General features: G+C 40.0%; 1 protein-coding gene across 4 annotated transcripts in view; it reads left to right on the forward strand.

Annotated features, from left to right (window-relative positions):
* The window catches only part of DYM (dymeclin), a 340,736-nt gene that overhangs the window by 30,703 nt on the left and 285,705 nt on the right, over positions 1–24,328 (forward strand). For all 4 annotated transcript variants that reach the window (XM_025429635.3, XM_025429632.3, XM_049112965.1 and 1 more), the window contains one exon: positions 21,475–21,527. In XM_025429635.3, coding sequence (XP_025285420.1) covers positions 21,475–21,527 — 53 coding nt within the window. The remainder of the gene's footprint in view (positions 1–21,474; positions 21,528–24,328) is intronic.

Raw genomic sequence — 24,328 nt, forward strand, 5'->3', positions numbered from 1 at the left:
TATGAACACATTTATGATATGTGTCATGCTTGTCACTGAGAACGACTGAACCAAATGACTTTTAACTGTTTATAAACTATTATTTATTCACCTGCTTCTCAAAGATATAATGAACTAGACACTGTCTCTTTCCCTCAAAGGACTTATAATCCATCTGTAAACCAACACATGAGTACAGTGAAGTATGACAAAAGCTGTGATAGAAGTTACAGTAGCAGCATCTCAGTGTCTGAGTTAGAATGGGTCACAGATCTCCAGGAGGAAGTGGCATAGGTTTGTTTTTTCACTTCTGGTTCACATTCCAGAAGGTACCACAGGATATTTAATGAAAGTCTCCTTCCCTCCTCTGTAGCCCTCAGTCAGTACTCCTTTCTGGAGGCAGCTGAAGCAGGAGTGATGCTCGGAGTGCTGAGCCAGACATGGGGTGGGAGCAGCAGAGGACTGGTCGCAGTAGCTGAGTGGCAGAGGGAAAGCCCTGTGGTGAGAAAGAACATGTCACATGTGCACCACTGAAGAGGTGAGGGGTGGGGTCTGGCAGATTTGAGAGGCCTTGTTTAAAAAAAAAAAAAAAAAAAGCAGTTTTGATTTTGTCCTAGTATCAGTGGGAACCGCTGAAAGGTTTTCAGCAGAAAGGCCAAGATCAGGCTTTCATTTTATTTAGATACTCTAACTGCATCACCTGTGTCCTTCAGCAGAAATTATTATTGACCCTTGAACAACACAGACTTGAACTCTGCAGATTATATGTGAATTTTCCACTCTGCAGATTATATGTTAGAAGTACTAACCCCTGCATTGTTTAAGGTCCACTGTATTACCTCTTTGGTGTTTTTTATTTATTTTTTTGAAATCAGTTTTAGGATCAGTTATCTTGTTCTAAACAGAACGTTAGAAGGTACATGGATAGTCAGGATTTTAGGATCCTGGAAAGTATTTTTGAGGGGTTATGAATGATTGACCAAGAGAGGTGAATGGTTTAGAAAGGGAGAGAGCAGGAAAGAGAATTCAGCCACCTCTGAAAAGAGCATGGAGATAGGCACTGAGGCAAGACACAGTTCTGTGTGTGGGTATGGACCAGGAGGACACTCATTTGCCTGAGGGAAATGTCAATCACAGGGGCCTGATCAGAGGCTTGAGCCCTCCTTGGTATTGGCAGATGATGTGAAGAAATGGAAGAACAATGGTGTCTGTAGATGGAATTTTTATTTTATTTTATTATTTTATTTTATTTTATTGTCTTTATTTTCTAAAGATTCTATTTATTTATTCATGAGAGATACAGAGAGAGAGGCAGAGACACAGAGGGAGAAGCAGGCTCCATGCAGGGAGCCCGATGTGGGACTCGATCCTGGGGCTCCAAAATCATGCCCCGGGTGGAAGGCAGGCGCTAAACCTTTGAGCCACCCAGGGATCCCCAATGTAGATGGAATTTTAGCAATTATAATTTATTTTTGTCTGAAAAGTTAATACATTCTTTTTTAAAAGATTTATTTATTTATTTGAGGCAGGGAGGGGCAGAGGGAGAGCATCTCAAGCAGATTTCCCACTGAGCATGGAGCCTGACCCAGAGCTCCATCTCATGACACTAAGGTCATGACCTGAGCTGAAATCAAGAGTTAGTTGCTTAACCCACTGAGCCACCCGGGTGCACTGATGATACATTCTTGTGGTCCAAAATTAAAAAAACACAGGTTAAAAAGTGGCAAGTCTCTCTTCCTCTGTCTTCCCATATGTCTAGTTCTCTTCCCTAGAGGCAGGCAACCAAGGTTACCAGTCTTAGATGTACTTTCAAGGAATGTTTCATGTTGTCTTAGTCTGTTTAGGCCACTGTAACAAAATATAAGCGATTGGGTAGCTTATAAATAAATGGAGTTTATTGTTCACAGTTCTGGAGACTAGAGATCTGAGGTTATGGTACCAGCACAGTTGGGTAAGGGCCCTCCTCTTGCTGCATAGCCAGTACCTTCTCTGTTCCTCACATGGTGGAAGGAGTGAGCAAGCTCTCTGGGGGCCTTTCTTCTTTTTTTAAATTCAATTCAATTTATTTTTTATCTTTTTAATTTTAAAAATATTTTATTAAATCAATTTATTTGACAGAGAGAGAGTACGTGTGCATGCACAAGCAGGGGGAGCAGCAGAGGGAGAGGGAGAAGCAGGCTTCCTGCTGAGTAGGGAGGCCAAAATGGGGCTTGATCCCAGGACCTGAGCTAAAATCAGACACTTGACTGAGCCACCCAGGGGTCCCTGGGGCCTAATAATGGTACTAATCCCATACCCAAAAGGTTTCATCCTCATGACTTAATCACCCCCAAAGGCCCACCTCCTAATACGATCACCTTTGGGGGTTAGAATTTCAGCATACACATTGTGGGAGGGAGGACGCAAACACTTAGACCATAGTACGTGACTCTTGATCTTATCTCAGGTCTTGATCTCAGGGTTGTTGTGAGTTGAAGCCCTGCATTGGGCCCATGCTGGGTGTGGAATCTACTTAAAAAAGCAAAACAACACTGATTCTTGTGCTGTGAGTAAAGTATGATCAAATGACTTCCATTAATTCTTCTAGTTTGTGTTGGCAGGGATGAGAAACAAGTGTAATGGGCTGGGAACGGATTTTATGGATCACTGAAAGCACTTCCCAAAATGATTCATGGTGTTGCAGGATAAAGTGATAAGCTGCCTGGGTCTGGTGGCTGGAGAAGGGTGCTTACTTTTGGCAGCCTCATCTGTTAGAAAGCTGAGGATTAGAGTTGTAGATTCTTATTGAGTGGATTTGGTGAAAGTATTGTTTTAGGAACATTACTTTTTGGGTAGGCTGAATGATAGTTTGGAAGGAGCAGAAGAGTAGGGCAGGAGAACCAAATGTGAGGCTTATGTCCTTATGGTACCGACACAGCCAGCTAACAGAACAGCTTATAGCATAATATATTTTAAAAGTGGGCAGCCCCGGTGGCGCAGCGGTTTAGCACTGCCTGCAGCCCAGGGCGTGATCCTCGAGACCCTGGATCGAGTCCCACATCAGGCTCTCTGTATGATGCCTGCTTCTCCCTCTGCCTGTGTCTCTGCCTCTCTCTCTCTCTGTCTCTATGAGTAAATAAATAAAATCTTAAAAAAAATATTTTAAAAATTATTTTTATCTTAAATTGATGCTTGATTTGAACATACTTAATGAATTTACAGTTCTAGATTTGAGAGCAGTACTCAGCAATAGTGTGACAGTGTGTATACTTAATTTTTATTGAAGCATAGTTGACATACAATGTTACATTAGTTTTAGATGTACAACATAGTGATTCAGTAATTCTGTGCATTGCACAGTGCTCTCCACAATGTGTAGTCACCATCTGTCACCAAACGTCATTACAATATTCTTGATTATATTCTCTGCTGTACTTTTCATTCCATGACTTACTTATTTTATAACTAGAAGTTTAAACCTCTTAATCTCATTCGCTTATTTCATTCATCTCTATACCTCCCTCCCCTCTGACAACCGCCAGTTCTCTGTATTTATGATTGTTTTTGATCTGTTTGTTTTTTTTTGTTTGTTTTTGGTTTTTTGTTTTTTTTGGGTTTTGTTTTTTAGAGGCCTACATGCTTGTATACTTACTAAGAATGAGAATCATTTTTCCAAAAAATGTGTTGATTTTTTTGGGGTGACCTGTAAAGTATAGAGACAGTGAGGCGTGGTCGTGGGGGAGCATAGATTTTAGAGCCAGACCAACTTTGTCTTGCATCTCAGTCCCACTGCCTATCAGCTTTGTGAATCTAGGCAAGCTGCTTAATCTCACTGGGCCTATTGGTGCTTCTGTAAAATGGAAATTATACCTACTGTCTAGATTTTGGGGGAGGATAAAACAACATAAGACATGTACAGTGTCTGACTTTCCACTTCTTCAGGGAGTAAATATCCATTTGTTTGTTTATTTAAAAAGATTGTAATTTATTCATGAGAAACACAGAGAGAGGCAGAGACACAGGCAGAGGGAGAAGCTCCCCCATGGGGAACCTGATGCAGGACTCCATCCGAGGACCCTGGGATCATGACCTGAGCCAAAGGCAGACAGACGCTCAGCCACTGAGCCACTCAGGCATCCCAAATATCCATTAGTTGAGAAAAGAGCACAGGCTCGGTCTTGAGAGTCTAAAATACTTGAGGGATGAAAAACAGAAATTTTAACAGATTTTTCTGATGACTGCTTTATCCTAAAGATGGGAAATCCTCCGACTCTTTTGAATTAGTTGTTTTAGAAGTCAGGTCAGACATGGACTCTACTGTTGTCTCTGCTTACATAAGGTCCTCTTTGAAGCTTACGTGAGGACAGTGTACTGAGCACTAGATGGCGCTCAAACAAGGCAAGAAGGAGGCCCTTGGCACAGTCGTCCTTCCCTAAGCTCCCGGGGATTTTTTTTTTTTTTTAAAGATTTTATTTATTTATTCATGAGAGACACAGAGGGAGGGGCAGAGGGAAAAGCAGGCTCCATGCAGGGAGCCCGATGTGGGACTCGATCCCGGGACTCCAGGATCACGCCCTGAGCCAAAGGCAGACGCTCAACCACTGAGCCACCCAGTGTCCCATCCTGTTTTTGATACTACAGTAATGAGTGTTGGCTTTTGGTGTCTTTGCATACAGCAAAGTACAAAGAAGACAAAAAGGGTAAAAATCATAGCAATCAGATGTAACCTTTATTGGGGCACTTGGGTGGCTCAGTGGGTTCAGTGTCCTACCCTTGAGCCCAGCCCAGGTCTTGATCTCAGAGTCCTCAGAGCTGGGCATGGAGCCTACTTAAAAGAAGATAAAGGAAAGACAAAAGAAGTAACCATTATTAACATTCTGGTGTATATGCTGTGAATTCTCTCATTTAAAAATGTTTGCGTCATATTCTTCCACATGTTCTTTCTGTAACTTACATTTACCTCATGTCAGTGTTTCACTACAGCATAGCTTTTAGACAGCTGTACAATATTCTATCTTATGGAAATCAGTAATTTATTTAATGTTGGACAGTTTGGTTTATTTTTTGGGGTTTATTTTTATTTTTTTTTAAACATTTTATTTATTCATGAGAGACACAGGCAGAGGGAGAAGCAGGCTCCATGCAGGGATCCCCATGTGGGACTCAATCCCAGGACTCTGGGATCACTCCCTGAGCTGAAGGCAGACTCCTAACCCGTTGAGCCACTCAGGCGTCCCCTTTTTTGGGTTTATATGTAAAACTCGAACTTCCTTATAGCCAAGTCTTTATGCATATCTCTAATTACGTAAGTGGAGTGAGTTCTTAGCAGTGGCTTTGCCGGTAGATTCGTCTTTTTTTTAAATCATACAAATCTTTTATTGTAGAGAAGTTACAAAATATGAAAACAGGGGCAATTGGGTGGGTCAGTGGTTGAGCGACTCCCTTCGACCCAGGACATGATCTGGGGTCCTGGAATCGAGTCCCACATTGGGCTCCCTGCATGGAGCCTGCTTCTCCCTCTGCCTGTGTCTCTGCCTCTCTCTGTGTGTGTCTCATGAATACATAAATAAAATCTTTAAGAAAATAGTCTTTTTTTTTTTTTTAAGATTTTACTTTTTTAATTTATTTGACAAATGGGAGAGAAAGCATAAGTAGGCAGAGTGGCAGGGAGAGGGAGAAGCAGGTTCCCCACTGAGCAGGAGTCTGATGTGGGGCTCCATCCCAGGACCACAACGGGATCTGAAGGCGGATGCCCAACTGAGCCACCAAATGGAGGGAAAGAGTAGTCCAGGTAGAGGGAACAGCAAGTGTAAGTGTGGACTTGCAGCAGGAATAAGTCCTGCAGAACAGTGAGCAAGGAAACAAATTACATAGGGACTTTTGGCCATGGGTTGGTTTGTTTGTTTTTTTTTTTTCTATGTTGCATGATAGTCCAAAAATGAGCTTTTTTAAAAAAAGATTTTATTTATTTAATCATGAGAGCTTAAAGGTTCCATTTCCTAGTCTGATTTTTTTTTCAGAGATCCCTCTTACCTTATTAAAAAATATGTACATTCAGCCCAGAGACTTGGCTAACGGAAACATCATTGTGAATTGAGCGGTTGTTAATTGAGCATTTACTGTGTGGCCAGGTGCTGGGCTCCTTGCCCTCCGGGCCTGTCCTTGTTAGATCTCCCGACAGGCCTGCTGGCGGGGAAAACAGCCCCGGGGCAGGGGGTGGTGTCCAAGGTCACACAGCCCGTGGCCCACGTGGACCAGACTTAAACCCAGTTTCTGTAGCTCCAGAGGCGGGTCCGCGGGCTCTCGTGCTGCACAATCTCCACTTGGGAGCATTATCGGGCCTGAGCTTCAAATAACGGCTGCAGAGCTGCCACATCAAATTACGTGCCGACCTTTGAGTAAAGATTAGCCAGATTCCGTTCAGGTGTTCACTTGCAGGGCGCAGTGGGTCCCTGTCAGCAGTACTCGGTGTCCGAGAGCCGAGAGCCGAGAGCCGTGAGCCGTGGTTCACGCCGCCGAGGGAGCCAAGACGTTCTTCACGGCTGACGCGCCTGTGTCCGCGCTCGCCTCCAGTGGAGTGTGTCCTCTGTTCTCGGGCGCTGCCTGCGTGATCCTTTCCCGCGGGTTCTTGATCCGTTTCCTCAGCTGAGAACCAGGAGAAGGGGCTTCTGTGAAATTCGGTCACAAGTTTTTAATGGACAGAGACAAATCAGTGATCGTAAAATTATTGTTTTCTTTGAGTTCTTGATGCCCGTGCGCTCTGCGTGTTACCCCTTCGGCGTGCCCGCCGTGCGTGCTTGTTCTCGCTCCTCAGGGCGGCCTGGGCACCGCGCCCGCCCCAGCTCCGCTCCTGGCATCAGACGCCTGCTCCGCCGTCCTCACCATGGGAATAAAGGAATAAAGAATATCCGAGTTTCTTTTGAGCATCTTATTTTCTCCAAGTGAGGGACCAAAAGAAGTTCAGATTTTACATCTTGAGTCAGAACCTTTATTTCCCGTTCTTGCATTATACCTTTCTGTGCAGGATCCCTTTAGAATATGTGTGAGTTTTGGGGGGTTGACTACGCCCTCAAACTAACACTTTATTTTATTTTATTTTTTTTATTTTTATTTTTTTTAAACTAACACTTTAGATGGGGGCCATAGCCTTGCTTAAAACATTAAAGTTAAGGGGCAGGTGCATTTTATTGCAAGTACTCCCTTCTTTCCTTTTCTCGCCGTGTTGGTTGGAGTCTGGATTTTTAAGTCTTTTTTTTTTTTTTCTATTACTTTTCTTGAGAAAATAAAGACAATATTACATTGCATGGTGGCTGCTGAAACTTTGACACTTTAATAGTTACAGTTCTTTCATTTTGGCAGTTGAATGACAACATATAGGATTGTCTGTGAATCACATGAATATGAACACCTTTTTGGTTCTGCTTGGTGCATTAAAAATTGCTATAATAAATTTATACGCAGTTTTTCTCCTTTCTTTTTCCCATGAGTAGGCCCTTTTAAAACATTAGTATTCCCACAGTTTAACCACTGAATGGGCTGATTCTAGTTAGTTTTGTGAATGATTTCTCTAATTTTCTCTCTGCTAAGGGGGGAAAAAAAGGCCTTCAGAAATGCTTCCATACTTCACTGAATGGTTACTTGTTTGTTTACTCAGTTTGTGTGTTAAACTGATGAAATATCATATCTTTGTCAGAGTTTATGTGTTGTGGGCTGAACGTGACACTATTAACATAATGTCGACTTTGAAATCATTTTATGGCAAAACTTTCAGTGTTTCTTTTTTGAACCTCATAATTGTTAGGTTGTCAGCAAATCTGTATTCAGAAATCTGCATATAATTCATCCCCAACAGCTCTCTCCTCATTAGCTTTCCATTAAATAAGATTTAAACTGTCAATTATCGAGATCCCTGGGTGGCTAAGCGGTTTAGTGCCACCTTCAGCCCAGAACGTGATCCTGGAGACCCAGGATCAAGTCCTACGTCGGGCTCCCTGCATGGAGCCTGCTTCTCCCTCTGCCTGTGTCTCTGCCTCTTTCTGTCTCTCTCATGAATAAATAAATAAAATCTTAAAAAAAAAACAACTGAACTATCATCTGTCCTTATTGAGATTCACATATGAGACGCTTGTGCTTAAAGTAAGTACAATAAAACCAGTCTAAATTGCTGAAAGCTGTGAATTAGGGCATATATAATTAAAAAATTCAGCTTCCTGACCCAACTATAGTTTATGATTCCACAACAGTTACAAAAAAGTCCATCTATCCTCCTGCCACTTACTTATTAGGCTTAACATTTTCTCTTTCCTTTAATTCTTTATCATTCACATAAGCTTCACATGATTTTAATTATAACACAGATAAAATTTTTATTGTGGATTAATGCATGTATGACATAACTTCTTTTAGATATGTATAGAAATAGAGCATATAATTGTATGTATATAAATAGAGCATATAATTCCAAGTAGTAAAGAAAGAAAGAAAGAAAGAAATAAAAAGAAAGAAATTCCAAGTAGTAGTAGTGTTTTAGATTGATGTTATGTGGGTTTTCTTTAATAAAAAAAAGAAGCTAATGGGTGCCTGGGTGGCTCAGTTGGTGAAGCATCTGACTCTTGATTTTGGCTCAGGTCATGATCTCATGGTTGTGGGATGGAGCCCTGCCTTGGGCTCTGTGCTCTGCAGGGAGTCTGCTTCTCCCTCCCTCCCTCCGGCTCATAAACTCTTTTTTTTTCTGTCTCTCAAATAAATACATCAATCTTAATTTGTAGAAGGGAGCTAAATACTGTTCATATGGAAAGAGTATTAGATATTAGATGTGTTTATTCTTACATTGTGACCTTGGACAGGTTGCTTGGCTCTTCTCTGTCAGCTATAAAATGAGAATGCTCCTGTTTCCTCTGTCAGCTTCTCAGGGTTTTGGAAAGCAGTGAAGTGAAATAACCATGTTGAGAGCACTTTGAATAGTTTATAGGTCTAGATAAATTGCAAATTCTACCTAATCAAATGTATTTCCATATCAACAATTAATATGCCAAAGTCCTTAAACACATTTCTCTCGTGGAGTTCAACATGGGGCTGGAACTCATGACCCTGAGATCAAACCTGAGCTGAGATCATGATTCGGACACTCATTTGATGAGCCACCCAGGTTGCCCCTTTTTCACTTAAAAAAAAAAAATATATATATATATATATTTTTTTTTTTTTTAATAGAAAGTCCCCCCCCCCCCCCCCGTCCCCCGCCGGCTTTAAGCTGTATACCTAACATGGGGCTTGAACTCACAACTCCCCTGAGGTAAAGAGTAGCATGCTCTGCTGACTGAGCCAGCCAGGTGCCCCTTTAAACCCATTTTTTTGGTAGAAGTTAAATAACACTTTTCCTAAACCTTCTCCTCCCTTGTTGAAATACTTTTTAAAAAATATAACGTGAAAGTTTAAACTCCATTTTAGACAAACAGCTGAAATTCTAAACTAGTGGAGTTCAAATTAATGAAGTGTATACTTAGTCACATTTTTAGTTTTTAAAAATATTTTTCTCTGTAGCCTAAAAACTTTTTTTAAAAAAATCTGCTTTTATGTGGGAACCCACATACTTCTGTATTGAGAGTATGGTAAGACTGTTATTTAGGTTGCAGTGTTGTTTTACAACCAATTGGTAAGCCTCTTTTCTAAGATTATGTGTTATTCAACTTCTGTTTTCTTTCTCTAATCCCTGAGGGCCAGCCCCACGGCCTGGCAGTATCCATTGGTACCTCTTGTGTTACTCAAAAATCCAAAGTGAGGACAGATGAAGAATGAGACAGATGGGTTGGTAGAAAACAGAAGGAAGAGTTGGGGGTGGGGGGGAACCAGTGGTGGACTGTGGAAACTGCTAAAGGGCCACAAGCAGTCCTTCTGGTGGGTGTTGTTGGCTCGATGGTACCGGTCACGGGTCAGTTCAGTTATCAGCCTAACAGCAGTGGTGAGTGTTTGGCTTGGCAGCCGTAGCCTGGCTGACCTCTTACACCAGCTGACTAAAATACTGTAAATAACTCTTCCATATTTTCATGTGTGACAATTAACAGGAATAGGTATTTAGTTTATTAGATGACCCTTTTTATATATTTATTTTGGTTGCAGAAACCTGAATTCTTGAACTACAGGCTTCATGTGAAATTACCTTTTTTTTCCCTACCAACAAATGTTCTTTCTTGTTTATTGGTCAGTTTTGGAAACTGCTTGCCGTCTCACAGTGGTACTGTGTTGAAGAATGGAGGGGCGTGTGCTCCAAACAGAGCTCCGGTCTTTTCGTTCTTCCATTAACAAACTGATGTCTGGGTATCTGCGGTTGTGGAGAGCAGATCTAACTAGCAGGGATAAGGTTGTTCCTCTTCTGTTACTTTGTACATTGAGGCTGAAGACATTTGGAGACTTTTTCTGCATAAGTGGCTGATATAGCTGATCATCTATTTCTATAATGAAAAAGTATCCACAATTTTTTACTTAATATTTGCTAATTTTTTCCCTTTTCTATCAAAACTGAACATTTCTGTGTCTTCTTCACTTACCATTTTTTAAAATTTGAATTCAGTTAACATATAGATTGTTATTAGTTCAGCAATTCATCAGTTTTATATACACTCAGTGCTCATTACATCACATGCCCCCCTTACTGCCCATCGCCCAGTTATGCCACCCCCTACCCCAACGCCTCCAGCAACCCTCAGTTTGTTTTCTATGGTTAAGAGTCTCTTATGGTTTGTCTCCCTCTTTGATTACATCTTGTTTTATTTTTCCCTCCCTTCCTCTATGCTCCTCTGTTTTGTTTCTTAAATTACACATATGAGTGAAATCCTATAATTGTCTTTCTCTGATTAACTTATTTCTTTTTTTTTTTTTTAAGATTTTATTTATTTATTCAGAGAGAGCGAGAGAGAGAGAGGCAGAGACACAGGCAGAGGGAGAAGCAGGCTCCATGCAGGAAGCCCAATGTGGGACTCGATCCCGGGTCTCCAGGATCACACCCCGGGCTGCAGGCGGCGCTAAACCTCTGTGCCACCAGGGCTGCCTGATTAACTTATTTCACTTAGCATAATACCTTCTAGTTCCATCCATGTTGTTGCAGATGGCAAGATTTCATTTGTTTTGATGGCTGAGTAGTATTCCGTTCCATTCTTTGTAATTGTCATTCTGTTGATGGACATCTGGGCTCTTTTCATAAATTGTTGTGGACGTTGCTATAAACATTGGGGTGCAGGTGCCCCTTTGGATCACTACATTTGTATCTTTGGGGTATATACCTAGTAGGGCAATTGCTAGGTCATAGGGTAGCTCTATTTTCACTTTTTTTTTTTTTTTTTTTCCCCAGCCCGGCCCTATTTTCACTTTTTTAGGAACCTCCAGGGACACCTGGGTAGCTTCAGCTCAGGTTGTAATCCCGGGATCTGGGATCCAGTCCCACATCAGGCTCTCTGCATGGAGCCTGCTTCTTCCTCTGCCTGTGTCTCTGCTTCTCTCTCTTTCAGTCTGTGTCTCATGAATAAATAAATCTTTAAAAAAAATAAAAAGAAAGGAACTTCCATATACTTTTTCAGAGTGGCTGCGCCAGCTTGCAATCCCACTAGCAGTGCAAGAGGGTTCCCCTTTCTCTGCATCCTCTCCAACATTTGTTGTTTCCTGACTTGTTAATGGTATCATTTTTTAAGTTAAGGCCAGAGTTCTTGGTCAGAGGACTGTGACATGTAGTTTAAATCCAAAGGAGCTGTAACACTCTCTGTAATAGTTCTTGATGTGCCTCTATGTTATTTCATACAAAAATGGACTGCCTGGTGCGATGAAAGAGTTTAGGTGGTGTTAAATAGAATTTATTCTGAATTTACAGTGACATGATAATATGTCAGACATCACATCCTTTATGAATCCCTTTGAATAGGCCATTTCAAAGGGGAAAGAAATTCTGTGTCATATGGGTGCTTATGCTTGCTTTCTGTCAATATATGCTTATCTGAGTATTGAGATCACAGGATTTGGTGTCAAAAGACCTGGGCTCGTAATTTTGCAAATTTAGGAATATGTGTGGGCTTATAGGCCACAGTTATGCACTTTTGGTGGGAATGGTAATTGGTTAAATCTTTTTGCAATGTAATTTGCAATATTCATCAGAACAGAAGTGTTCATTGACCTAGCAGTTGCATTTCTGAAGTTTATGTTGAGATAATTGGACAAGTTCAGAAATATACGTAGAAAGATACATGAGTAATGGCATTCATAGCAATGTTTGTGAAGGAAGATTGCTATCAACCTAAATGTTCATGAGTAAGGAGACTGCTAAAAAAATTAAAATGATGCATCTGTACACTGTAACATTACACAGTCATAAAAATGATCATATGTTTATAGAAAGGGGGAAAGATCCACAGCATATTAAGGGGTTAAAGCCAGTTATAAAAACATTCATATAGTGTAATTTATTCAAGCAAAATTATGTATGTCTGTATTTTTAAAAATGTTATTTATTTATTTATTTATTTATTTATTTATTTATTTTTAAAATTTATTTACGGTAGTCACAGAGAGAGAGAGAAGAGGCAGGGACATAGGCAGAGGGAGAAGCAGGCTCAATGCACCGGGAGCCTGACGTGGGAGTTGATCCCGGGTCTCCAGGATCACGCCCTGAGCCAAAGGCAGGTGCCAAACGGCTGCGCCACCCAGGGATCCCAAAAATGTGTTTATTTATAGAATTCTTGTATAGGTTTGTGTTGCTTTATTTTTATGATTTACTTTTTAAAATTTGTTCAATATAATTACAGATTCACAGTAGGTTGCCAGAAAGGTACAGGGAGGTCCTGGCATCCTTCACTCATCTCCCCCAGTGATGACAACTGACATAACTATTGTTCAGTATCAAGGCCAGGAAACTGACATTGGTATAATCCACAAAGGTTACTGGGATTTCAGCAGGTAGTTACACATGGACACATTTGTGTGTATATGCATAAGTCTACACAGTTTTATCACATGTATAGACTCCTGTAGCCACTACCAAAATCAAGATACTTACCTGTTTTATCCCAACACGGCTCTCTTGTGCTTTCCCTATTATAGCCGCACACATCCCCCACCCCCTCATCTCCAATCCCTGGCAGCCATTGATCAATTTTTAATCTCTATCATTTTGTTATTTCAAGAAAGTTATATAAATGGAATAATACGGTATGTAAACATTTTGAGATTGGCTCTTTTCACTATGCACAGTGTCCTTGAGATCTATTCAAGTTGTATATATCAGTAGGTCATTCCTTTTTTCTTGCTGAGTAGTAGTCTGTTGTGTATGTACCATAGTTTAGACAGTGACCCATTGAAAGATGTTTGGATTGTTTCCAGTTTTTGACTATTACGAGTAAAGCTGCTATGAACGTTTGTGTACAGGTTTTCTGGTGAGCATAAGTTTTTTTTTTTCTTTGAGACAAATGGTCAACAGTGCAGTTTCTGGGTTGTATGGTCAGTGCAGGTTGAAGTTTCTCTTATTTTTTTCAATTTATTTTTAATTGAAGTATAGTTGACATGTTAGTTTCAGGTACACAGCCTAGTGAGATGATAATTATATAAATTAACAAAATTCTCACCATGAAAAGCATAGTTACCAAGTGCATGTTTGGTTTTATACAAAACTGCCAAACTGTTTTCCAACAGCTGTATCATTTATTATTCCCACCAGTAATATATGTGAGATCCAGTTTCTCTACCCCCTTGCCAGCATTTGATGTTGTCACCCTTTTTTTTTTTTTAAATTTAGCAGTTCTGATAGCTGTGTAGTATTACCTCATGCCTTTTGTATGGTTTGTTTTTACAATAATAAAAATAAAAACCATTTTTCAAAAGATTTCTTATTTATTTGAGAGAGAGCACGAGCAGCAGGGAGAAGCAGAGAGGAAAGGGAGAAGCAAACTCCTTGCCAATCAGGGAGCCTGACGTGGGGCTTGATCCCAGGACCCTGAGATCATGACCTGAGTTGAAGGCAGACACTTAACTGATGGAGCCTCCCAGGTGCTCCCCCCCAAATTGTCTTTTAAAAAAGAAAAATTACCAAATGTGAGTCTCTGTTCTGCCATTTATTAAAAGTTACTTAATATTGAGCAATTTCACTTGGTGAATAAGGACTTTTGATTACCTTGATAATCCACTAGGGTTGTTTTTCTATAGTAAAACATGAATATAAGTAAAACCCAAACATATCATTGTACAGTTGTTTGACACAAAACATGTAAAACTGCTTCAAAAATTACTGACTTTTGTTTTATCCTTCCCTGTGTCGTGGGGGTGGGGGGAAGACAAAGGAAGCTGGCAAATTACTTGTAAGGTGTGTTAAGGAATAAATATATGTAAATTTGATAGTTTATTACATATGGTTTTGTGTTATTGCCATGGTGGGTTGGGAACTCACGTTTATTGAGCTATGTGCTGAGCACTTTCCATACCTTGTCATATACTGCTTACCCCTGTCCTATAGAAGGTGGTATCCTTACCTCTGCTTCACAGATGAGAAACTGGGACTCTCAGACTAAGTAACTTGGCTTGGTTATACCATTAGGAAACGAAGAAGCTGGAACTTAAACACATGGCTTCAAAATATGTACTCTTTCCATTATGCCAGGGGTATACATCATTTTCGTTAACAGGCCACGTGACTGGAAATTCATGTGCCAGTTGCCTCAGTCTGTTAATTGATGGGAACTGTTGAGATACACTTGGAGTGGAAGTATGAAAGTGACTGGCTTCTGTGGTTGCAGAGATATTCTGTATTCTTGTGTTGATATTTCTTCCTAGTGTTCCAATTTGGTATATAATTTTAGTGGAATTCAACTAGAATTTTTAAACATTAAACATTTAAACTTGACTGTGTTCTGCTTTAATAATAGTTAAGTTAGTGGTTTATCTAAGTTTGCTGGCCCAACGTTTGGCTGCAGCAGTTAATTATAGTGTTGTTGTGAGTACATGGTTAGGCTTTATTATATGCATCACTAGAGGCATTAGTGCTATTCATTTCTTTTTTTCCTGAAAATCTTCAGATGGTTGTAGTCAGGATCAGACATTTAACTATTGTATACTTTAAATACCTTGCTGCTGCTTTGAGAGTTGTTTTCTTTGTGTTTTTGATTCTGTGCTCAGTGGCTTCCCCTTTGCAGCAGGATGAAATCCAAATTCAGTGTGACATTGAGGTTCTTCATTCTTTGGCTGTACTTTTTCATACCACTCTTCTCTGCTGCCTACACTTCCTGGTTATTTTACTTGGTTTTGCTATATGTTAGCACATTCAACGGAGGTGGCATGGATTTATTGATTATTTGAGACAACTCAGAAATCCTTGAGCTGTAGTACTGGTATTCCCTGGAGACTTTTCTTAGAGGCTCTCATAGAAGCATGTGGAGAGTGTGAGGGAGATTCTCTTCATAAAATCAAAGGAAGGAAGGGAACAGAAGTGGCAGTGGTAATGTTTAAGAATTTGCCTGTGGTTGTGCAAATTTTAGTAACTACTTCATTGCTGAATTATTTTAAGGGAAGTCCATGAAGGTTCTTAAAACTGAAAAATCCCTAGACCAGTTTCATGTTTTCTTGGATATGTATGTGAGACTCTGGGATTCTTGGGAAAATATCTCTAGTCGCATAGGTCTCCCTTTCATCTGGGTGTCACAGCAAAACTGTGACTCTTGTGACTTCATTTGACTTCTTGTTGCTGCCAGAATAGTGGCCAAACTGAGAAGGAGGAGCCTGATATACCTTATCACATGTAAGGATTGCTTCAGAAAGAGATACCTAGTCATTGGATCAGTATGGTGGTTTATCTAGAGTTTAGTTCTTTTTTATTTTTATTTATTTTTTTTTATAGGATTCAACAGTACTTTTTTAAAATTATTTATTTATTTATTTATGATAGTCACACAGGGAGAGAGAGAGAGAGACATAGGCAGAGGGAGAAGCAGGCTCCATACACTGGGAGCCCGACGTGGGATTCGACCCTGGTTCTCCAGGATCGCGCCCTGGGCCAAAGGCAGGCGCTAAACCGCTGCGCCACCCAGGGATCCCCGAGTTTAGTTCTTTTAGCAAAAGTTTGAGAGATGACTAGTTTTGCATAATTTATCCCTACTCTCCCGTTATCCACATTTAAAAAATTGACCTGGAGTTGTATGGTGTACATGTAACAATGAGTTTGAAGTACTCTGTGTGGTACTAATTTATTGAATCTGTATTGGTATAAATATTTGCTGCCCTTTTGCCCCCTTTTTGTATGTTCTCAGTGCCCCAAATCTGCCTTCAGAAACATTTGGTTTCTAATTGTAATTGTCTTGGAAACACTGGCATATTTGCAGCTCCATTTTACTTTTATTTACTGCATATGATGATTTGTTAGTTGCCTGCTGCCAGAACATCTGAGCTCATTTGTTTAAACTAAAACAGTACTGCGCATGGATGCCTATAATACGCAGCGACAGTTACCAACCATCCCAGTTGCTTACCACCTCATTTTAGCTCTAAATCAAGCAAACGAGAAAGAAGATTATTCTTAAAATGTTCCAGGAAGTTTAGAAAATTGGAGGATGGAGGGATGAGAGGAAGGGGAATTTTATTATAACGATCAGTGTGTTACTTTTGGCAGGGGTGGTGTGCCTCGCTGATTTCCTTTGTAGAAACAAGTAAGGCGTCAGGGTGTGAGAGTTCCAGTGGTACTGCCACAAACAGAGCTCTGTGAATCTTTGATTTAATAGGTCATTACCAAGTGTTTTTCTTTTGGCCGAGCCACTGTACTAGGCACAGTGGGGATGTCGGCGTTAACGAGATATTTTCCCTGGTCTCATGGTGCTTATAATCTGGGCACTGGGGATGCTTCTGACCCTAAGTGGTGGTTGTTGAGGAGGCGGTGGCAGTGATGCTGTTTCAGATCACAGCTGTGTGTAGGGGACCTGGGCCTGATGGGCCTAATCGCAGACTGGTAGGTGCTGGCTGGTGTACAAGAGGGAGCTTTCCAAGAGAGGTGTGGTAACTCCCGGTCTTTCCCTGTCTCTTCATCCTTGAGTGACAAAGAAATCAGACTGCTTCAGACAGAAATAGTATTTCATGTTTGGAATTAAATAAGTGTATTTAAAAATATTTTAATAAAAAATTAAACTTCAGGGCACACCTTGCCTTGAGGGCTGGAGAATATGAAGTCTTTCTTGAGGAACGGGGGAAATAGTTTTGTCCTCAAAGTGTCTGACAACGGCATTTATTCAGTCAGTACATTTTTGTCATGCACGTGCTTTGTCGCAGGCTGTGAATGCCAAGATGAGCGAGGAGCCCACGATCTCGAAGTTGAGGGAGTCAAGGACAAGAAGTTGGGCGGTGTTGCTACCAACTACTGTTTTATTTTTTATTTTTTTAAAGATTTTATTTATTTATTTATTCATAGAGACAGAGAGAGAGAGAGAGGCAGAGACACAGGCAGAGGGAGAAGCAGGCTCCATACAAGGAGCCTGATGTGGGACTTGATTCGGGATCTCTGGGATCATGCCCTGGAACTGAAGGTGGCGCTAAACCGCTGAGCCACCCAGGCTGCCCCAACTACTGTTTTTTTTTTTTTTTTTTTAAAAGATTTTATTTATTTATTCATGAGAGACACACAGATTGAGGCAGAGACACAGGCAGAGGGAGAAGCAGGCTCCATGCAGGGAGCCTGATGTGGGACTTGATCCCAGGACTCCAGGATCACACCCTGGGCCGAAGGCAGGTGCTAAACCGCTGAGCCACCCAGGGATTCCCCCCCCCCCGCCCCAACTACTGTTTTATAATTGGGTGTTTGGATGACCTGGTCTTAGATGATCAGAGAAGATTTCCTGGAGGAAGTGATGGCCATACCAGCCTCACTAAAGATGTTGGAATTAATTGTTTTTGTTTTTTGTTGTTTTTTTTTGTTTTGTTTTTGTTTTTTTGTTTTTTTTGGTAAATATTGTATGAAAAATAAATCTGAACCGTGTTCTGGGAACATCCAGTGGCTTTCTGTTGAGAACAAGTTGAGAGACTGAACTCCAGACTTGAGCTGTCTAGTATACTTTTCTAGTCTTCTAATCTGCTGTCCTCTGGTGTAGATTAACATTTCCAGAATGTGCTGGGCACTGTGATGCCGTGCTTTTTTGCGTGCGCTGTTACCATGTCTGGAAAGCCCTCCTCTTTTCCCTCCCCGTTGTTTGCCAGACTGACTTCTCTTGTGGTTATTTCCTCTGGGATGCCTGCCTTGACTGCTCCTAGGGTAGGTTGGGTACACCTCCCATGAGCTTACACAGGAGCTGGCCTTGATCTTGGTATTTCCCTTCCACCAGATAGTCTGTCTGCTTCTTTATTTCTCCATGTAACCTGGTGGCAGAGGCAGCATCTTTGGGAGAAACCAGCATGTCCTGAACATCCAGGCAGTGTTTGAGGGATGGACAGACTTAGAAGCTTCTGAAGGTTGTATCCATATGTGTATAATTGAAGCTCTTGGTTCCAGCCAAGTTCAAGAGAGTGTTATTGACCGAAGAAAGTAGAAGCACTAGTGGAACAGATTTTATGCATGTGGTCTACTTATTAACCTCATAAAGCTATTTACAATCCTTTGCATTTATACCTCTTTACTTTTATTTTTTGCCCGAGTAACCAATAAACTAATTCACAGTTTCTGCTTCTTGCCAACTACTAATATATATTATTAAATCTGACCACTGTGATTTATTAATTAGAAATCTTTTTGTTATTAACAGAAATCAATTTGATTTTGCATAGGCCAGAAAAAGGGGCATGTGTGATGAAGAGATGGGGATGTCTCAGGATCCTTGGATCCTGAATCCCAGCATCAAGAAGACAGGCTGTAGGAAGAACTGGCCCCAAGAATGGCAAGCACAACAAGAATTCTGAGGGTCCTTTCTGTTAGTCTCTGCTTCTCTCCTCAAAGCTTTTACTCATTTTTCTTACTAATCAGCTTTGTCTGCTTCTCTGTGGACAGAGGATGGTTTCCCTTGAGCCTCAGCTTTGCAGCCAAGTATGGAAAACCTGTCTTTTCTGTCTCCGTTCCAAATTCACCAAGACTGGCTTATCTTAGATTTCTATCCCTGATGGAGTCAGCAGTGGCCAGGGAGTGGGGTCATGCCGAACAAGCCTGTCTGGCTCCGCTCACCCTTGAGAAATAAGGTGGGAAGGTAAAAGAAAAGGATGGGGAGAGCAGCAGACTGACAAGACATTGTGCGGTGGGCAGACACCCAAAATGTTTTTGTAAAGAAAATAAAAATGCAGTGATAAAGACTAGAGACCCATACACGCTTTATTGTAGGATCATTTCTGGGTTATTTTGCCTAAAAAAAAAATCTTCCCTCTTGGGAGAAACTTACAGATTTAACTTTGAAAAGACATTTATCTTTTTGAATGTGAATATAACTTGAGATTCTTAAGGGAATGGCATGTTCACTGAAGTAATGAGTGGGTTTTAGCTTTGTGTGTATAACACTTAGACCTGATACTGTCTTCAGTTGTCAGGAGACAGTTTCTAGAGCAGCTATCATGCAAATTCAAGGGGAGGCACATGTAATTTAAGGTTTTCCAACAGCCACTTTAGAAAAGTGAAGCAGATGAAATTAATTTTAATAATACATTTCCTATGTATTTATGTGTAGATAAAAAGGGTTTATAACTGTTGTGTTTATTAGAAGAGATCGTCATGGGATTTAAATGTGCTAATAAATTTAAAAGTGCTGTGAAAAACATTTAAAGGATTATACAGGTGTAAAGCATTATTTTAATTAATTGGGGGCAAAGCCTACTACATTTTGGAATCAATACTAGCTCTCATTTCCTGAAGTTTTACTTTGTGCTGCACGTTGTTCTAAGCACTTCCTACATGTTATATAATTTAGTGATGACGATGCCTGTGGAATAGGCAGGCTCATTATCATCTCTGTTGTGTATATGAGGAAACTAAGACATAAAGAGTTAAGATACTAGCCCAAGGTCACATAGCTCATAACTTGAGCTGGAATTGGAATGTGCTTTTTTTTTTTATTGCGGCAAAATGTATACAACATAAAAGTGATCATTTTCACCATTTAAAAGAATATATATTTATTTATTAGAGGGAGAGGGAGAAGCAGATTCCTCCTTTATTTTTTAGTGACAGAGAGAGAGACAGAGACAGAGACACAGGCAGAGGGATAAGCAAGCTCCATGCAAGGAGCTTGAAGTGGGACTCAATCCTGGGACTCCAGGATCACACCCTGGGCAGGCGCTAAACCGCTGAGCCACCCAGGGATCCCCTGCATTCTCTTTCTTTCCCTTTTTTTTTAAATAGCCACTTTAATAGGTGTGAAAGTGGTATCTCATTGGGGTTTTGATTTACATTTTCCTAATGCCTAGTGTTGTTGCACATCTTTTCATATATACCTGTTAGCTTTTTGTATGTCTTCTTTGGAGAAATGTCTGTTTATTTTTATTTTTTATTTTTATTATTATTATTATTTTTTACAAACACATGAGGGTTTATTTACAAGCTCAAGCCTGGATGCAAGTGTACCCAACACAGCGGAGCAGGGACTTGGACCCCGAGACTAGGAGGTATAGCAGCTTTATAGGGGCCAGTGGGAAATGTCCGTTTAAATCCTTTGCTCATTTTTAAATTGTTTAAATTGGTTTGTTTTTGGTTGTTGAGTCAGATTTTTTTTTTGTTTTTTTTTTTGTGTGTATTCTGGATATCCGTCTCTTATCAGATACATGATTTGCAAATATTTTCTCCTGTTGGATTGACTTCTCACTCTGTGATAGTATCCTTTGATGTGCAAAAGCTTTTAATTTTGATAAAACCCAATTTAAATATTTTTTCTTTTAATGTCTTTGTTTTTGGTGTTACATCCAAGAAATCATTGCTGAATCCAGTGTCATAAGCTTTCACTTGTGTTTTTTTCCTGAGTTTTATGTCTGTCTCTGTCTGTACCTCTTGTCTTTGTATCTTTTTGTGTCTGTCTCTGTTTCTGTTTTTCTATATGGTTACAAATTATTGAAGCTTAATGTGTGTGTTCTCTCTCTTTTCTTGCCTTGTTCCTTTTTTTGTTGTTGATCTGTTTGAAGGTATTGCAGGTATCATGAGACTCCATGTATCTCCTAAAAATAATGGCATTTCCCCCAAATAACTATAACCCCATGATTGGTACAGCCGTTAGAATGGGGCAGATAGGGCCCCTGCTCTATGCTTGGTACTTTGGAGGGACTTTCTTGCATTTTTCTAAGTCTTTCCACTAATCTCTTCTCCCTGCCCCAATGCCTGAAAGGCAGGGCTTCTCGAGTGCTTTTCTTTTAGGAATCTCATATTGAGAATTGTAGTACATTTTCTAATTATGTTAAAAATAGAAGGTTTATTTTGTTGATTTTTATCATTTATCACTGTATACTATATTCTTCTAAGTTGTTTTTCTCTTTATATATTTCTTTAACTAAGGTTGTACATATGTAGTGTTGTAGTTATTAATTACCTTTCTTCTGTCTCTCCAGCACCGAGCTGAAGCTTTTGGAGGAAGCAACCATTTCAGTCTGCAGGTCTTTAGGTAAGGGGCAAAGTGAGCATGTGTGTATGTGTGTGTATGGCATGTATTTCAAAATTTCTGTTATACATTTCAGTAGTGTAATATGAATTGAACTGATGAAGTGACATGTTCCTGATGATAATATTTAATAATAATTACTTCTATTCATGGTGCTCAGTGATGCCACTGGAAGGGAACATTTAGTCAATAGCAATAAGACACCTGTTTAGCTTACTTGTAGGAGTGGTGGTGGACTCTGCTAAGCTGTACACTCTTTCAGCTTGTTCTTTTCTTTTAGTTGAAGAATAATTGACATACAATATTACATTAGGTTTAGGTGTGCAACAGTGATTTGATTTTGATTTGACATTTATATACATTATAGAATGTTCACCATAAGTCTAATTACTATCTGTCCTCATACACAGATATTACAATATTACTATATTTCCTGTGCTGTCCTTCACAATCCCTGTGACTTATTTTATAAATGGAAATTTATACCTCTTAATCCCCTCCGCCTGTATCACCCATTCCGCCCCCCGCTGCCCCCAGCAACTACCACTTTGTTTTCTATATGTATGAGTCTGTTTTTTTTTACTCTTTTCTTCTTTTTTCTTTTCTTTCTTTTCTTTTCTTTTCTTTCTTTTCTTTTCTTTTCTTTTCTCTTTTCTTTTTCTTTGTTTTCTTCCTTTATTTCTCTTCTTTCTTTTTCTTTCTTTTCTTTTCTTTATTTTCTTTCTTTTATTTTCTTCTTTTCTCTTTTCTTTTCTTTTCTTTTCTTTTTTCTTCTTTTTTCTTTTCCACATATAGGTGAAATCATCCAGTATTGGTTTTTCTCAGACTTTATTCACTTAGCACAGTACCCTCGAGGTCCATCCATGTTGGCATAAATGGCAAGTTTTCATTCTTATTTATGGCAGAGTAATATTCCATTGTGTATATACACCACATTCTCTTTATCCATTCATCTATCAGCAGACACATGGGCTGCTTCTGTATCTTGGCTACTGTAGATGCTGCAGTGAACCCAGGGGTACAGATATCTTTTGAAATTAGTATTTTCATTTTCTTCAGAAAATGAAAATTCCACTTCACCTGGAAGTGGAATTGCTGGGTCATATGTTCTATTTTTAATTTTTTGAGGAATCTTCATCCTGTTTTCCAAAGTAGCTACACTAGTTTACGTTTCCTACCAGTTTTGCACGAGGGTTCCCCTTTCTCCACTTCCCCTCCAGCACTTGCTATTTCTTGTCTTTTTTATTTGATTTGATTTGATTTTTTTTAAGGAATTTATTTTTTAAAGACTTTATTTATTAGAGACACAGAGAGAAAGAGAGGCAGAGACACAGGCAGAGGGAGAAGCAGGCTCCACACAGGGAGCCCAATGTGGGACTTGATCCTGGGTCTCCAGGATCAGGCCCTGGGCCAAAGGCAGTGCTAAACCGCTGAGCCACCTGGGCTGCCTGTCTTTTTGATTTTAGCCATGCTGATAGATGTGAAGTGATAACTCATTGTGATTTTGACTTACGTTTCCCTGATGACCAGTGATGTTGAGCATCTTTTCTTGTGTCTGTTGGCCATGAGTATGTCTTGTTTGGAAAAATATCTGTCAGGTCTTAAGCCTATTTTTTAAAAAATTTTATTTATTTATTCATGAAAGACACGGAGAGAGAGGCAGAGACACAGACAGAGGGAGAAGCAGGCTCCATGCAGGGAGCCCGAAGTGGGACTTGATCTGGGGTCTCCAGGATCAGGCCCTGGGCCTAAGGCAGGCGCCAAACTGCTGAGCCACCCAGGGATCCCCTTAAGCCTATTTTTTAATCAAGGTGTGTGTGTGTGTGTGTGTGTGTGTGTGTGTGTGTGTGTGTGTTGAGTTGTATGAGTTCTTTACAAATTTTGAATATTAACTTTTTAAAAAACTATTTTTAAGTAATCTCTACACTCAGCATGATGAGGCTGGAACTTACAATGCTGAGGCCAAGAGTCGCATGCTCCATTGACCGAGCCAGCCAGGTGCCCCTGGATATTAACTTCTTTTTTTTTTTTTTAAGATTTTATTTATTTATTCACGAAAGACCCAGAGAGACAGAGCGAGAGAGAGGCAGAGACATGGGCAGAGGGAGAAGCAGGCTCCTTGCAGGGAGCCCGATGTGGGACTCGATCCCGGGTCTCCAGAATCAGGCCCTGGGCTGAAGGCAGCACTAAACCGCTGAGCCACCCGGGCTGCCCTGGATATTAACTTCTTATTGGATTTATCATTTGCAAATATCTTCTGCCATTCACAAGATTGTCTTTTCATTTTGTTCATGGTTTCCTTCATTGTGCAGAAGCTTTTTAGTATTATGGAGTCCCACTTGTTTTTGTTGCTTTTGCCTGAGAAGACAGACCCCAAAAAATATTACTAAGACTGAACTACAAATTTACTGCCTGTGTGTTCATTTAGTAGTTTTATGGTTTCAGATCTTACATGTAGGTAGGTCTTTAATCCACTTCGAATTTATTTTTGTATATGGTGTAAGGAGGTACTTACCTGAGAGGGCCCTAAATTTTTTTTTTTTTTTTTTTTGGCTTCTTTTTTCATTAGACTTTTTCCTTTAATCATTACAATTAAGTGTTCCTCAATATACTTTTTTAAAATGATTTTTGCTTGTAATTTTGATGAATTTTGTTTTTTTTTGTGTTTGTTTTTTTTTTTTGGCTTCTTAAGGTCTTTTCAATTCTGGAGTTGCCTTTAGTTATGGTTTTGGTTTTACTTGTGTTTGAGTTTCTTCTCCCCCAACTTAGGATCACTCATTAACATTTAGGTTGGATCTCTGTTC

The sequence above is a fragment of the Canis lupus genome, chromosome 7 (assembly GCF_003254725.2).
Source record: "Canis lupus dingo isolate Sandy chromosome 7, ASM325472v2, whole genome shotgun sequence".
In the NCBI taxonomy this organism is placed as follows: Eukaryota; Metazoa; Chordata; class Mammalia; order Carnivora; family Canidae; genus Canis; species Canis lupus.